This window comes from Heptranchias perlo, chromosome 30, assembly GCF_035084215.1.
Source record: "Heptranchias perlo isolate sHepPer1 chromosome 30, sHepPer1.hap1, whole genome shotgun sequence".
NCBI lineage: Eukaryota > Metazoa > Chordata > Chondrichthyes > Hexanchiformes > Hexanchidae > Heptranchias > Heptranchias perlo.
The window spans coordinates 10,776,863-10,792,673 of record NC_090354.1 but is presented as its reverse complement, the minus strand read 5'-3'; the positions used below and the strand labels follow the sequence as shown (position 1 = coordinate 10,792,673).

The 15,811-nt window shown below is 41.8% G+C and overlaps 1 protein-coding gene across 4 annotated transcripts in view; it reads left to right on the top strand.

The window, feature by feature from the left end:
- LOC137299899 (ras-related protein Rab-5C) overlaps positions 1-15,292 on the top strand; it is a 39,104-nt gene extending 23,812 nt beyond the window's left edge. For all 4 annotated transcript variants that reach the window (XM_067968877.1, XM_067968878.1, XM_067968879.1 and 1 more), the window contains 4 exons: positions 6,516-6,667; positions 10,592-10,714; positions 10,874-10,967; positions 13,664-15,292. In XM_067968877.1, coding sequence (XP_067824978.1) covers positions 6,516-6,667; positions 10,592-10,714; positions 10,874-10,967; positions 13,664-13,779 — 485 coding nt within the window. In that variant the 3' untranslated portion in view covers positions 13,780-15,292. The remainder of the gene's footprint in view (positions 1-6,515; positions 6,668-10,591; positions 10,715-10,873; positions 10,968-13,663) is intronic.
- The last annotated feature ends 519 nt before the right edge of the window (positions 15,293-15,811 follow it).

Here is a 15,811-nt window from a genome sequence, read left to right as displayed (position 1 = left end):
TGTGTTGGGGAGATTCATCAAGCCAGCTGATGCTCCATTTGATTCAGATTGAGGAATCTATTAGTAACAGTGAAGTGATTCAGCAGATGATCATAAAGGGATGCAAAATCAACAGAATATGTTCTGAGCTCAAAATGGTCCTGAATCTAAGATTGTGCACATCTCAAAGTTGCTTTTGATTCATTCTCTGTGGAATATAGCTTATGGTGTTTCAAAGGGTTTCACATACAAGTTAGGGGTTTCACATACAAGTTACTTTGAAGCAGTGACTATTAGGCAGTTTCCAGTATCTTGTATTTCATTGGAACATACTAAAATTACGATGTTCCAATTAAGCAATGGGCATCACTTGGGAATCAACGAGGGTATAAAGCATAAACAGTCTCTTCTATTATAAGAGCAATGACCAAAATGAAGCAACCACTGATGCAACAAATTAAAGTACCACAGAGCATATCACAACAATTGGGTTATTAATTTGGCTTCAGCAGCACAAATATCCAAGCTGCACCACTGCTACTCACCTGACAGTTATTGGGGTAGGAGTAGTCAGAGTAGGATGCTTTCTGGATAATCATAAGAACATAAGAAATAGGAGCAGAAGTAGGCCATTCGGCCCCTCGAGCCTGCTCCGCCATTCAACAAGATCGTGGCTGATCTTATACCTCAATGCCATTTTCCTGCACTATCCCCATCTCCTTTGATGCCTTTAATATCTAGAAATCTATCGGTTCCTGTTCTGAATGTACTTAATGACTGAGCCTCCACAGCACTCTGGGGTAGAGAATTCCAAAGATTCACCATCCTCTGAGTGAAGAAATTTCTCCTCATCTCAGTCCTAAATGGCCTACCCCTTATTCTGAGACTGTGACCTCTGGGTCTAGACTCCCCAGCCAGGGGAAACATCCTCCCTGCATCTACCCTGACGAGCCCTGTAAGAATTTTGTATGTTTCAAGGAGATCACCCCTCATGGCAAGTATATCCTTTCTTGGGTAAGGAGGCCAAAATTGCACACAATACTCCAGGTGTGGTCTCACCAAGGCCCTGTATAATTACAGTAAAACATTTTTACTCATGTAATAAAGGCCCACATACCATTTGCCTTCCTAATTGCTTGCTGCACCTGCATGTTAGCTTTCAGTGACTCATGTACAAGGACACCCAGGTCCCTTTGAACATCAACATTTCCCAATCTCGCCACTAAAAAAAATACTCTGCATTTTTGTTTTTCCTACCAAATTGGTTAACTTCACATTTTTCCACATTATATTCCATCTGCCATGTTCTTTCCCAGTCTATATCCTCCTCGCAACTCACATTCCCACCTAGTTTTGTATCATCAGCAAACTTGGAAGTATTACATTTGGTCCCCTCATCCAAATCATTGATATAGATTGTGAATAGCTGGGGCCCAAGCACCGGTCTCTGCAGTACCCCACTGGTCACAGTCTGCCAACCTGAAAAAGACCTGTTTATTCCTATTCTCTGTTTTCTGTTAATGAATTCTCAATCCATGCCAGTATGCTACCCCCAATTGTATGTGCTCTAACTTTGTTTACCAACCTCCTGTGTGGGACCTTATCGAAAGCCTTCTGAAAATCCAAATACACCACATCCACTGGTTCCCCCTTATCTATTCTACTAGTTACATCCATAAAGAACTCCTATAGGTTTGTCAAACATGATTTCCCTTTCATAAATCCATATTGACTCTGCCAAATCTTATTCTTTTCTAAGTGTCCTGTTATCACATCCTTTATAATAGATTCTAGCATTTTCCCTACTACTGATGTCAGGCTAACAGGTCTGTAATTCCCTATTTTCTCTCTCCCTTTCTTAAATAGTGTGGTTACATTTGCTACCCTTCAATCTGCAGGAACCATTCCAGAATCTATAGAATTTTGGAAGATGACAACCAATGCATCCGCTATCTCTATAGCCACCTTTTTCAAAACCCTGGGATGTAGATCATCAGGTCCTTGGGATTTATTGACTTTCAGTCCCATTAATTTCTCTCTTTTTTTACTAATACTAATTTCTTTCAGTTCCTCATTCTCACCGGACCTCTGGTTCTCTAGTATTTCTGGGAGGTTTTGTTTTCTTCCATGAAGACAGACACAAAGTATTGGTTTAATTTCTCTGCCATTTCCTTATTTCCCATTCTAAATTCTCCTGTCTGTAAGGGACCTTCGCCTTCGCCATTCTTTTCCCTTTTGCATACCTATAGAAGCTTTTACAGTCTGTTTTTATGTTTCTAGCTAGTTTACTCCCATTCTGTTTTCCCTTTCTTTATCAATTTCTTGGTCCTCCTTTGCTGAATTCTAAAATGTTCCCAATCCTCAGGCTACTGCTTTTTCTAGCAACTTTATATGCCTCTTCCTTTGATTTAATACTATCTTTAATTTCTCTTGTTAGCCATGATTGGACCACTTTTCCTGTTGGGTTTTTGTGCCTTAAGAATGTATATTTGTTGCAAATTATGTATCATTCTTTAAATGCTAGCCATTGCCTATCTACCATCATACCTTTTTAATGTAGTTCCCCAATCAACCACAGCCAACTTGCGCCATATACCTGCATAGTTTCCTTTGTTTAGATTTAAGACCCTAGTTTTGGATTGAACTACATCACTTTCAAACTTAGTGAAGAATCTATCATATTATGGTCACTCTTCCCTAAGGGCTCCTTTACAACAAGATTATTAATTAACCCTTATTGCACAATTCTAGATCTAAAATAGCCTGTTCCCTAGTTGGTTCCTGAACATACTGATCTAGAAACCCATCTCGTATACATTCCAGGAATTCGTCCTCCACAGTATTAGTGCTGATTTAGTTTGCCCAATCTATATGTAGATTAGTGTCCATGATTACTTTATTACCCTTGTTACATGCACTTATAATTTTCTACTTTATACTGTGCCTTACATTACCACTACTGTTTGGTGACCTATAAACAACTCCCACCAATGTTTTCTGCCCTTTGATGTGTCTTAGCTCCACCCAAACTGATTCTACATTTTGATCTTCTGAGCCAAGATCCTTTCTCACTATTATACTGATCTCATCCTTGATTAACTGTGCTACCCCACCCTCTCTTCCTTTTTGCCTGTCCTTCCTAAATGTCGAATATCCTTGAATATTCAGTTCCCAGCCTTGGTCACCCTGCAGCCATGTCTCCGTAATGGCAATTAGATCATACCCATTTACTTCTGTTTGCCGTCAATTCATCTGCCTTGTTGCGAATGCTGCGTGCATTCAGATAAAGTGCCTTTAATTTTGCCTCTTTAACATTTTTTCCTATTTTGAACTTATTTGGTGCTGGCCTTTGTTTCTGTTGCCAATTTCACTTACTACTCTCTTGCCTTCCACTTCCAGCTTTGTTACTTTCCCTTCTGAATCTCCTCTCAGGTTCCCATCCCCCTGCCAAGTTAGTTTAAACCCTCCCCAACTGCACGCAAACCTCCCCGCAAGGATATTGGTCCTGGCCCTGTTGATGTGTAACCCGTCTGGCATGTGCAGGCCCCAACTCCCCCAGAACCGGCCCCAATGCCCCAGGAACCTGAAGCCCTCCCTCCTGCACCATCTTTACAGCCACACATTCATCTTCTCTATCCTGCTATTTCTATATTCACCAGGTGCGTGGCACTGGAAGTAATCTGGAGATTACTACCCTTGAGGTCCTGCTTATTAATCTCTTTCCTAACTCCTTAAACTCTGCCTGCAGGACCTAATCCCTCTTTCTACCTATGTCATTGGTACCGATATGGCCCTCTTTTTTTTTCTCTTTTCCCCCCCCCCCCCTCCCCTCAACCAGAATGTTCTGCAGCCACTCAGGAACATCCTTGACCCTGGCACCAGGGAGGCAACATACCGTCCTGGAATCATGTCTGCAGCCGCAGAAACGTCTGTCTGCTCCCCTAACTATGGAATTCCCTATCACGATTGCTCTCCTGACCTTTTCTCCTCTTCCCCTCCCCCCACCTTGTTCAGCTGGGCCACCCATGGTGCTATGGTCTTGGCTCTGGCTGCACTCTGCAGAGGAACCCTCTCCCTCATCAGTATCTGGTTGGAGAGTGAGATGCCCTCGGGACTCCTGCACTACCTGCCTGCTCCTCTTTGTCTGGCAGTCATCCAATCCCCCTCTGCCTGTACTCTCAAGCTGCGGGGTGACCACCTCCTGAAACGTGATATCCACGTAGTTCTCAACCGTGCGGATGCACTGCGGTGACGCCAGCTGCTGTTCAAGCTCTGAAATCCGGAGCTCGAGTTCCTCCAGCTGATGACACTTCCTGCACCAATGGTTGTCCAGGACATGGGAAGCGTCCTGGAGTTCCCACGTGGCACAGGATGTGCATTCCACAGGATTGAGAGGGAGGGAAGGGACCTGCACTTTCCCCCAATCTCTCAGATCCTATATATCTTAATAAAGAAATGCCTTAAGATGTGTGTGCAGAATATCTACTAAGATGCTGGATGTTTGTACATTTTACAGCAGAGTGTCTGATTCCCAAATGCTACTCCGTTGCCTGTTTTAATGCATGGGCTTGATTGCTATAGTTTGTGTAAACAAATATGCAGTATTGAATGGGCAAGACTTGTCAGCAGCTGGAGACAGCTATATGAAAAAACCCAACACTTTTTATAGCTATTGTAGTGTTAGAACAGATTGCACGTTATATGGTTGTTAATATCAGAACTGTTAAAGCTGGCCTGTACCTTTTAAGACCGCAAAGTCTAATTTCTATAAGTAAGCACAAGCCTGAGGTCAATTAGTTTAATTATTTTTGAGGGAAGTTTGCAGGTGGTAAGTGCTGGTCAGAAGGAGGCAGTGTGAAACAGCCACTTTACTTTGATAGGAGCTTGTAAATCTCTAGTTCCAGCAGGGAATGACTACCATTACTTTTTCTTAATGCTTTTAATACTTTGGTAATACTGTCATTCCCAAGCTTGGATTTAGAATGTAATAGTAATGCAAGTTTGTTTCTCTTGTGCAAAGGTGCATTTGGAGCTGTTTATTTAGCATGAACCAGAAAGATAACTGCCCTAAAGAATATGCATTTTAATGTAGGGGCTGCTGTCCTGAGTCATTGTTAGATGACTGGAGAATATTATTCTGTACCGTTAAAGCAGCTTGCTCCCTATATTGGTGTGATTACTTGAGCTCTACAAAGAGCAGACTTGGATCCAAAAACACAAGTCTGTTATGTGAATTTGCAGAGTGTGATCTTTGAAGTTTACACATGAAATGGTAGTACACTGACTGAAGATAATCGAAGAAGCTTAGAACATATACTTGATTCAGGTGCACTGGAAGAGATTGTGCCAAAATTGAAATGGCCTTCAATCCTAATAAAAAGGACAACCTTGCATTTATATAGCACCTTTCAATTACACGGGGCACCCAAAACACTTTGCAGCCAATGAAGGACTTTAAAAATGTAGTCAGTGTTGTAATGTAGGCAAACTTGGCTGCAACTTGGCATGAATAGCAATGAGAGATTATCTGGTCATTTCTATTTTAGTAATATTGGTCGAGGGATAAATGTTGGCCGGGGCACTAGGAGAACTCATCTTCAAATAATGCTGAGGGCAGGCAGGGTCACGGTTTAACGTCTTGGTCGAAGCAGCATTTCCGACTGCTGGACCCTCTACTACACAAGTGTCAGCCTGGATTATGTTCTAAAGTCTATGGATTGGGGCTCGAACTCATGATCTCCTGACTCAGGTGAGCGTGCTTGCACACAGTCACGCTGACATTGAGTCCCATAAGCTCTCCAAAATGTGCAGTAGCTGGCATGAGACTATTAAATATTATTGAAAAATTAAGCCATCTTTCGTTCCCAGATGACTTATTTCCTTCTGGCAAAATTGCCAACTACGCAGCTTGAAGTTTGCCTGTGAGGTTACTAAGATTCCGTTGACTTTTTTTTCTCTTTTTTAGCATTCCTTCACCAAGATTGAACTAAACATAGTTCACAAACTTTTGCTTCGTTATTCCTGTGCATGCTTTGCAGACCCTAAACATGAATTCAAACTGATCAGTTGAGATCCTATTGCTTATTGATTAATTTCTTGTATAAAACTGTGCTATCACTTCAGTTCACAGGAGTAACTGAACTTTAAAACAGCAGGTGCCTTTAAAGCACTGACCCAATTGAGCACGAAGGGGCGCAGACCAATGGATTTGATGGTTCCAGAAAATGTACATAGTTAACTTCCTAGAACTTGGCCCTTTCACAAATAAAATGTTGCAGCATAATGAAACAAAACTGATTTAGAAAGAACTGGAGCTGATTAATTGGATTACATTGGAAATAATCAGGGCTGCTGGCTTAGTAACTGTTTTAGATGTAACTGTGGGCTTGAGGCCAAACCAACAAGATTATTTTTCCTACTCTGCACCAGGTTTTGAACTTTAAAAAAATAGTTTAACATCAGACTAAATACAGGAAACTTTTATTTTCCTTTTCTCATTGCCTGAAATGAGTACCTGTATCAAATTTTACTTTCAGCTGCCTTTCTAACGCAGACGGTCTGCTTGGATGATACGACGGTTAAATTTGAGATCTGGGATACTGCTGGGCAAGAGAGATATCATAGCTTGGCACCAATGTACTACAGGGGGGCACAGGCTGCCATTGTGGTCTACGATATAACCAACACAGTAAGTAATCTCTTGCTGCCTTTTCCTCTTCTCCCTCCTTCCCCACCCAAAAGAATGTCCTCCCTTTTGAATTGAGGCAGGCACTGATGTACATACTGAAGAGGGCTCTTAGCCTCCTCAGATGAATTGTAAATTTTCACTGACTAGGACCTATGATGCTAAACAAATATCTTTGGCCAGAGTGTTTTCTGTTCATTTTAACATGGCTAAAAGCGTTGATTTTAGATTTAGTCCACGGCTTCTGTTATGCTCCTCGTCCATTAAGAAACCAAGCGCATCAACGTACAAAAATGGCAGACAGGAGACGACCACCTGGCCCATCCATTATGTCTGTTTTGATGCCTCATGCATCACAATACATACACCCCCCCCCACCCACCCACCTGGAGTCATATAATCTCCTTTGTAAATTTCCCTTTCTATAATATCCTTGTGTAGCTTGACAGAAAACTGATGAAATTCAGAGTTGGTAATTGGGTGTTGGTGCTTGCTGGGTTTCAAATTCAACCATAGCAGGATTCTATCAGATCTTGTTACCTGCTCGTCCAATTGACTTTTCCTAAAATATTCTAGTTGTGTGCATCTAGGCACGAAATCTTAAACAAAACCAAATTATTTCTACATGTTGAGTCTTGTGTCTGTTCGTAAACCTGAAGGTTCATTTGTTTTAAGTTTGGGGAGGAGGAAAGAGGTACATTAATACTCTATCAATGAACACTAAATTCTCAACTCACTAACACAGGGGCAATTCAATACAAATGGGCTTACCATTAACCATATTAAATACTTGCTGAAAATCAAGTTCAACAACCGAGATTACCTCGGTCATGCCTACAAATTGTTAGTTTCTCAGTGAATTCAGCTAAACTTGTTCAGTGTGACGTGTCGCTTTAAAAAGTGAGCAGGCCTGGAACCATCCCCAAGCCCTATTTATAGATCTGTAATATCTGATGGTTTTCCCCTCTGACATATGACCTTCATTTGCAGCTGTTACCAAACTTACAAGTATTTTCTTTTCATTATTTCCTCATTTCAAATTGACACGCTGGGAATCCAGACTGGGATGTTTATAAGTGTTCTGTACTTGAGCGTTAATTGCAAAACTTCATTGGATTTTTGGTTCCTGCTCACTATTGCGTGCTATGAATGTTGATTTGCTAAACTTAACTTTGCTTCTAGTATTTTATTTAAGTCATTCATGTAACTAAAACTCTTAGCACTAACGCACACAGAGACATCTCCTGACATTTTTATCTACTTACCATAACCCCTCACCCTCATCACTTCCCTTCCCCCCCCCCCCCCCCCACTTGTTTTGCATGTGCAATTGAGTGTCTTGGTACTTATTACCTTGAACGTACGATTTTTTAAAAACTTGCCGCATAATATCAACAACATTGTCAGCACCTGAGCCTGTACATGTTCCAGTCTTGCCTCTGAGCAATTGAAGTTGCTCATTTGTTCAGTCACAAGAGCTTTTTTGAAACTGGTTTAATAATGCTGTGTATTTATTTATGTAGTATTAGTTAGCAAAAATATTTTCCAAATTAGGTAGTGTTTTATGCCTGAATAGTCAACTGTTGAATCAAATTTAGTTGCCCGGGAGCGCCTTACTTCTCAAGCAAATTGGGTAGCAGATAACCTAAAACCCTGCAGTGTAAGGCAAGAGATTGCTAGATTGTGTAGCTCATTGAAAATTTTAAGACTGTGTACCATTTCCTGTCTAAATTGACTGAGCAGATCAGTAGCTACAGTAATAGCTAAATCACACCCTCACCTCCACCTTTGATGCCCTTGTCCCCATTAAAACCATTACCCTCTTTCGCTCTGGTCGTTCTCCCTGGTATGGCCCATATCTCCGCTCCCTTAAGTCCAAGGGACACAGACTTGAATGTTTATGATGGACAACTGGTTCAGCCATTCATCGCCAGATCTGGCTGGGCCACGTAAAGTACTGCTGGGTCCTGATCTCCCCTGCCAAAACTGCTCACTATTCCAGGATCATCCTGGAATGCAAAGATAACCCCTGGCTTCTCCTCACTACAAACAGTCTTAAACCCCTCTTCCCCTGCCTCCTCCACCCTCACCTCCAACAAGTGTGAGGAGCTCATGGACTACTTTGCCACTAAGATTGAGGCCATCTGTTCAGCTGCTTCTGCCACTTCCCTCCCTTCCCCTAGCCCACCAACCCTAAGGTTCCCCCCTGCCCTAGCCGTGAACTTGCATCTGTCTAGTTTTTCTCCTATCCCCATGCCCTTTCTCAGCTCATCTTGACCATGAGACCCACCTCCTGCTCCCTCGACCCTATTCCCACCAAACTGCTGACCACCCAACTTCCCTTCCTGGCCACCATGTTAGCTGATATTATTGTTATTGTTTCTCTCTGGTTTTGTCCGTCTCCCCTTCAAATCTGCCGTTACCATTTCACCCCCCAAAAAAAAACCCTTGACTCCTCTGTCCTCTCAAACTACTGCCCCATCTCCAACCTCCCTTTCCCCTCGCCCTTGAACGTGTTGTTGCCTCCCAAATCCGTGCCCATCTTTCCCGCAACTCCATATTTGAATCCCTCCAATCAGGTTGCCGCCCCTGTCTCAGAACTGCAACGGCTTAGTCACAAATGACATCCAATGTGACTGTGATGGTAAACTATCCCTCCTCCTCCTTCTCAACCTGTCTGCAGCCGTTGCCACGGTTGACCTACACCATCCTCCTCCAATGCCTCTCCTCCATCGTCCAGCTGGGTGGGACTGCGCTCGCTTGGATCCATTCTTATCTATTCAGATTCCACATATATGCTGGCTACATCCAGCCCTACCTCACCATCACCCCTCTCGAATCGGCCACTGTCTCTCATTTGCCACACTACTTACTTGACTGGATGAGCAAACATTTTCTCCAACTAAATATTCGGAAGACCGAAGCCATTGTCTTTGGTCCCCGCCACAAACTCCGTTCCTTAGCCACCAACTCCATCCCTCACGCTGGCCACCGTCTGAGGCTGAACCAGACCGTTCGCAGCCTTGGTGTCCTATTTGACCCTGAGATGAGCTTCCAATCACATATCCACTCCAAGACTGCCTACTTCCATTTCCATAACATCACCCGTCTCTGCCCCTGCCCGTGCCTCAGCTCATCTGCTGAAACCCTCATCCAAGCCTTTGTTACCTCCTAGATTCAACCATTCCAATGGTTACCTCCTAGATTCAACCATTCCAATGCTCTCCTGGCTGGACTCCCATCTTCCACTCTCCATAAAATTGAGCTCATCCAAAACGCTGCTGCCTGTATCCTAACTGGCACCAAGTCCCGTTCACCTACCATTCCCAGTCTGGGAATTTTTTTTATTCGCTCGTGGGATGTGGGTGTCGCTGGCGAAGCTGGCATTTATTGCCCATCCCTAATTGCCCTCGAGAAGGTGGTGGTGAGCCGCTGCAGTCTGTGTGGTGAGGGAATGCCTCAATTTTAAAATTCTTACCCTTGTTTTCAAATCCCTCCATAACCTTGCCCCTCCCTATCTCTAACCTCCAAGATCTCCATGCGCCTCCAATTCTTGCCTCTTGCGCATCCCCAATTCTAATCACTGCACCATTGGTGGCTGTGCCTTCAGCTGCCTGGGCCCTAAACTCTAGAATTCCCTCCCTAAACCCCTCTACACTCCTCTCCTCCTTTATGACTCTCTTTAAAACCTATCTCTTTGACCAAGTCACCTGTCCTAATACCCTTTGTGGCTTGGTGTCAAATTTTATTTGATAACGCTCCTTTGAAGCACCTTGAGACGTTTTACTACGTTTAAGGCGCTATATATATGCAAGTTGATGTACCGCTTCCTAACGAGCCACCGGGAGATGTATGCTCGACAGTGGGATGAAATCTGTTATGGATCTGCAGCTCTGCTCCAATAATGAATTTATTGTTTATTTAAAGGACACTTTTGCACGAGCCAAGAACTGGGTAAAAGAACTGCAGCGACAAGCCAGCCCAAATATAGTGATTGCATTATCTGGTAACAAGGCTGACCTTGCAAATAAGAGAGCTGTGGAATTCCAGGTAAGTCATTGTACAAAATTGAGTTTATGTGCCTTCAGTTTTCTCCTCGTATAAAATTTAGTTCTTGCAGCCCCAGTTTATTTTGTATTTAGATGTGTGGGCTGTACCAGACATTTGGGTGCTGCTGCTGCTTAGAATTCAGGTTGCTTTGTCTTGCAGGAAGCACAAGCATATGCAGATGACAACAGTTTGCTGTTCATGGAGACATCAGCAAAGACTGCAATGAATGTGAATGAAATATTTATGGCCATAGGTATGTGACTATTCTTGAAGTATGCAGCCAGATTCTCTTTTTTTCTTAAAAATATGTTTTCTGATCACCTGTCATTTTTTGTTCTGCCTTTTGATAATTGCATGTATGTTGTCTTCTCTGGAACTGCATTTTCTGTTAGATTGGTTGGTTCAGCCCTTTTGTAGCCCTGCTGATTCATAGCACAAAGTTGTGCATTGATTCATTTAAAGTGGTAAGTGTAATGTTTTTTTTAATGCACTTTGTTCATTCATTTATCCTCCACATACATTGAGATTGGAATCATTGAAGGTGAATTGCTGGGCAGTATCCCTGCAGGAATTTTTCACTTTGAAGTTACATCATGCTCTAGTTTATTAACAGGATCTTGCTGTTTCTGTTCCTTAGGAGATATACTGAATCACTACTTTAGATCAGCCAATTGCAAGTAATAAGTCTTTTGTGGTAGCATCATCATGCATTTATGCTAAACTAATAAAAGCTGCTCAAGAACTGTCCTGATAATCTGATAACTTGTGAAAACAAGTAGTTACATGTTTTTTTTAACATGCACTGTAAGTGCACCTGATATCCTTTGCTTGTATTGAAAAGAGAAAATGTTAAATATGAGCCTGAAGAAGAAATACATACAAAATGTACAAAATTCATGCCCCCCCCCCCCCCAAAACCAAACCAACCTGGAAAAGTTGATTTTTGATTGATTAATTTTGTAATATTTTAGAATCTAAAATGGACAGTTTTCTCCCAAAATTCCAAGCGTAAAGAGATGTGCTGACTTTTATTGAAAGTTGCTTGGCATTTGGGAATGAATTGTATTTCACATTTTAAAACTACTTGTATCAACAACTCTAAAATATATCTATCTATCTCCGTTAGCAGCTCGAGGATCTTATTGCCCATGGGTGACCAATCAGGGCAGCAAATTTAGAATTGTGTGCATTCCTTTCAGTTATGCCAGCTTGTGCATTTTTAGGTGGTTCTTGAAAAATTTTGAATTTTTAGATTAAAAGTGTATTCTAGTTAATGCTCAACATTTAGACAGTTGATAAATTTTTAATCTTTTTCACAGACACTTGAATTAAACTTGACACTCTACTGCCCTCTAACCCAGTTCAAGTTGGGACTCTTGTCTCTTTGCAACCTCTCCAATTCATACTGGCCCATTTCCCCACCCCCCTCACCTCTGCCATCAGTAAACACTGGCACTTTGCTTCCTCCTGCACCCAACGTGCTGCTTACTGGCTTTTTCCCCCCGCCCCCCCCTTCCTCCACCCAGGTTACTGCTTAGTTGCAGATCAGCAATCTGGTTCTAGGCAGAAAGCAAGGAATGGGACAGAATTAAATCCCAATGCTCAAAACACAAATACAATTCGTAGCACTGACTTTTTAAAATGGTTGTCGTGCCTCAGGTTTGGACTCACCTAGAAATTTAAGATTTAAAGTTTTTTTGGAAACCAGATGTTCAATTTAACTGCCACATGTTTAATCTTATCCAGAACTGGGTGGAATTCCCACCTACTTCTGTGAATAACACTGGATGCATGCCTCCTGTAAACTGTCATTCTTCAAATATTCCCTCTAGGGCTTCAGAACCTAAATAATAAATCTGTGTAAGCCAAGCAATAATCATCCACTTACGAAGCCTCAGCGCCTGGATAGTTTAAAGCTGTATATCATGACCTCTAGCTCTTCCACAAAGCTAGGTGCATTATCTTAAAATGAGTGTTCCATCAGAATAGTTCCCCTCAGACCTTCTACGGATAGCTCAATTTTTGAGCAAAAGACCAACTGAAGCTCCATCTTTTGTAAAGGATGCATTCTTAGCATCTAGAAAATGATCTACTCTAATTGCATGAATTATCAGGTGGAAGATCCTTATGTATCAAGATAATCACTTTACACCTTGTTTTTTGGCACCTGAAACTGAGCATTGTTCTTGATATATTCCATGAGAAAACATTCTAGTTTTGAGGCTTATTGGTGATCTCCAAGCGGGCCTTTTGCTCCACCCCATGAACACCATTGTGACATCTTTGTCTGAACTTCATAGTCCAGGCTTTCTGTGTCTTCCACCCTGACCCCACCCCTCAATGGGCAGGTGTATGTAAACCATGCTTCTGCCATGTTTCCTGCCATTTGTACTCTTCAGACACTGGACACAAAAGCTGCCTGTTTGGCCCCAATGTTCAAAGGTTGGTGGAGGGGGGGACCTTGGCAAAAAAAAGGGAGTGTTGTGAACAGAGCAGTGACCAGGCACCATCAATATTTTCTTGGTAGGGGATTTTAAAAGCCTCTGTGGCCAGCTGCAGCAAGTCTTTGCTCCTACACTTTCTGATGGAAGCCAGGAGCTGGCTGGCCTCCTGTATAAATGTACCTGGGGCCAGAAGTGCAGCTGGAGTTGGGTATCTCCAGGGCAGGTGGAAATCTGAAAACATCCCCCAATCTGAGGTTGGGAGCAGAAAAGGCCAAGGGCCATGAGTCTATCTTGCAGCCTTAAAGTTTCTTTAGGCCAACATCCTGGCCTTAATTTCCACACGCGAGTTGGAGTTTCAGCCTCTCGGGAGATGACAGTAGCAACTAGAGGTTGTCTGAAATTTTTATCTATCATTTCTCAATAATTTGTGCATGACTGAATTTTATGTTAAAGTAGAGGAAGGTCCATAATAACTTGCTATGTCTTTTTTAAAACCCTCGTATAGCCAAAAAGCTGCCGAAGAATGAACCTCAGAACGCAGGTGGAAGCTCAGGCCGAACCAGGGGCGTGGACCTCCAGGAGACCAGTCCACAGAGTCGGAGCCAGTGCTGCAGCAATTAAACTGGTAACTGGCAGGTGTCTTCACAAAACCCCGACCGGAATCCCCTTTACCACTCGCACTTACCATAAGAGCGGCCGCAGATCGCTGCATTGATTCTTCACACCACTCCGATCAGACTGGAGGAAATCCGCCAACACTTTTTCCATATAAAATAAATTTTAAGTCTTAAATCACTTTTTTTATAAATAAGAACCTTTTGCTCTTCCCTTCTAATTCCGGTGGCGGATGCATGCACCAGTTATTTTGACCCAACTTTATCTGGGCGATTCCTTCATTTTCAGACTCTACAATCTTGTATAATATTCTGGAGAAAAGATTTAAAAAAAAATAGATTAGGTGTCTTTTTGTGAAAATCTGCCTAAAGAACTACTTACTTAGTACACAACCCATCCAATAAATGTAACAAATATTAATTTAACACAGGAATCAGTGGTTAAATGCTCGTGGTTTTGACCAAATCACAATTATGAATTTTGAAAAGGATTTCTCTCTAATTGTAATGTAAGTTTTCTTTACCATGTATTCAATCAGTAAACCATTATGTCCATACAGCACCTTCCAATATAGCTATTTTGCTCTTCCTCTTTGTGTTCAGAAAGCATGGAGTTTTCTTTTTGGTTTCTAGTGTAATGCACTATTCTGTTCAGATTTTTGCAATAACTTGTAAATTTTGTTGTCTTTGGAGGCGATGTGATGTCACTAATGTCAGTAATTACATTCTTGCACAATGCTCAGATTTGTGGAGCGTGTGTCACGCTGTGACCATTGATAGTGAAAGAACGAGCTTGCCTGTGAGAAATACCAGTCTGTAATACAAAAATCTGTAATTTGACAAATAAAAATAGAGGGAGGTATCAATTAATTCCAGTTTGAATTTGTTCTGTAATAGTATGTTGAACTTTTTAAAATACCGACTCCCTTGGGGTTGCATTACTTGTAGTAATACAAGTAGCAATTAACCAACAGTATCTTTTATGTATTGAAGTATTAATTTTACAACTTTGCAAATCCGTATGGTGGAACTAATTCTTGTAACAATTTGGTATAAAGTATGCTTCAAGTACAGTATTGCACACTGGAAGTGTTAATTGCATCTTCAGACATTCATGCCAGCTAGCTTGAGAGAAAATGGGCTAATGTGACCAGGATTTAGAATGTAAAAGGTTGAGAGTGGCTTTTTAAACTGGTAGTGATAATGAAACTTCATCTCGTTCTGAGTGACTTCATTTTCACTAACTTCAGTAAGTAGTCCTAGTTCAAGGATGACTTGCACTGAGTACAATGCAGGGCTCCTCCTGTAACTGGTACCTTGCAATAATTGCACCACAATCTCAATCTGCAGTTTCCATATGAGTGTAACCTACTGGTATCAAATGTGGACTTGTACACACTACTGTGCAACAGCCCGTAACATTCTGGAACTGAGGGACATTTTGATAGCCAAGCACTCGTGGTTTAGTATTCCACAAATGAGTGCTAATTACTTCTAATAAACTTATCAACTTAAAGAAATGGTGTATCTAGCTTCCTTTGGTAACATTGTGAACTTGCAACAAATAAAACCACTCCAGTTCAAAGTGAGGTGCTGTGGTTTCCTGAATAAAACCTAGGTGATAAAATGTACAGAGGATATTGATCTCTAAAAGAATGTGAACTCTAATTGTTCATGCAAAAAGCTTGAAGAAACACTTGAGCATGTCATGGTTATTTTGCCACTTTCAGCACCTGGTTTGAATTTGGAGAAGTTTTTAAGAAATCGGCAACCTAATGGGTTTGGATCAGAAATCAATTTAGAAACCTACCATTTGTGTGACTGGAGCTGGATTGAGAATGCCAGGTCTCGAGGGCAGTTCTTAATATTCAGGAGAATTTCATTCATCCCAAATGAGCCATATAATCTACTGTATTTAATCTTTCTCTTTTTTTTTCCCCCCCCCAATCTTTTTCTCTTTCTCATTTTCTTTTTCTCTCCCTTTCCCTCTCCCTCTCTCTAACTGTAGTTTATACAACAGAGAATGAGCTCTTTAGAAA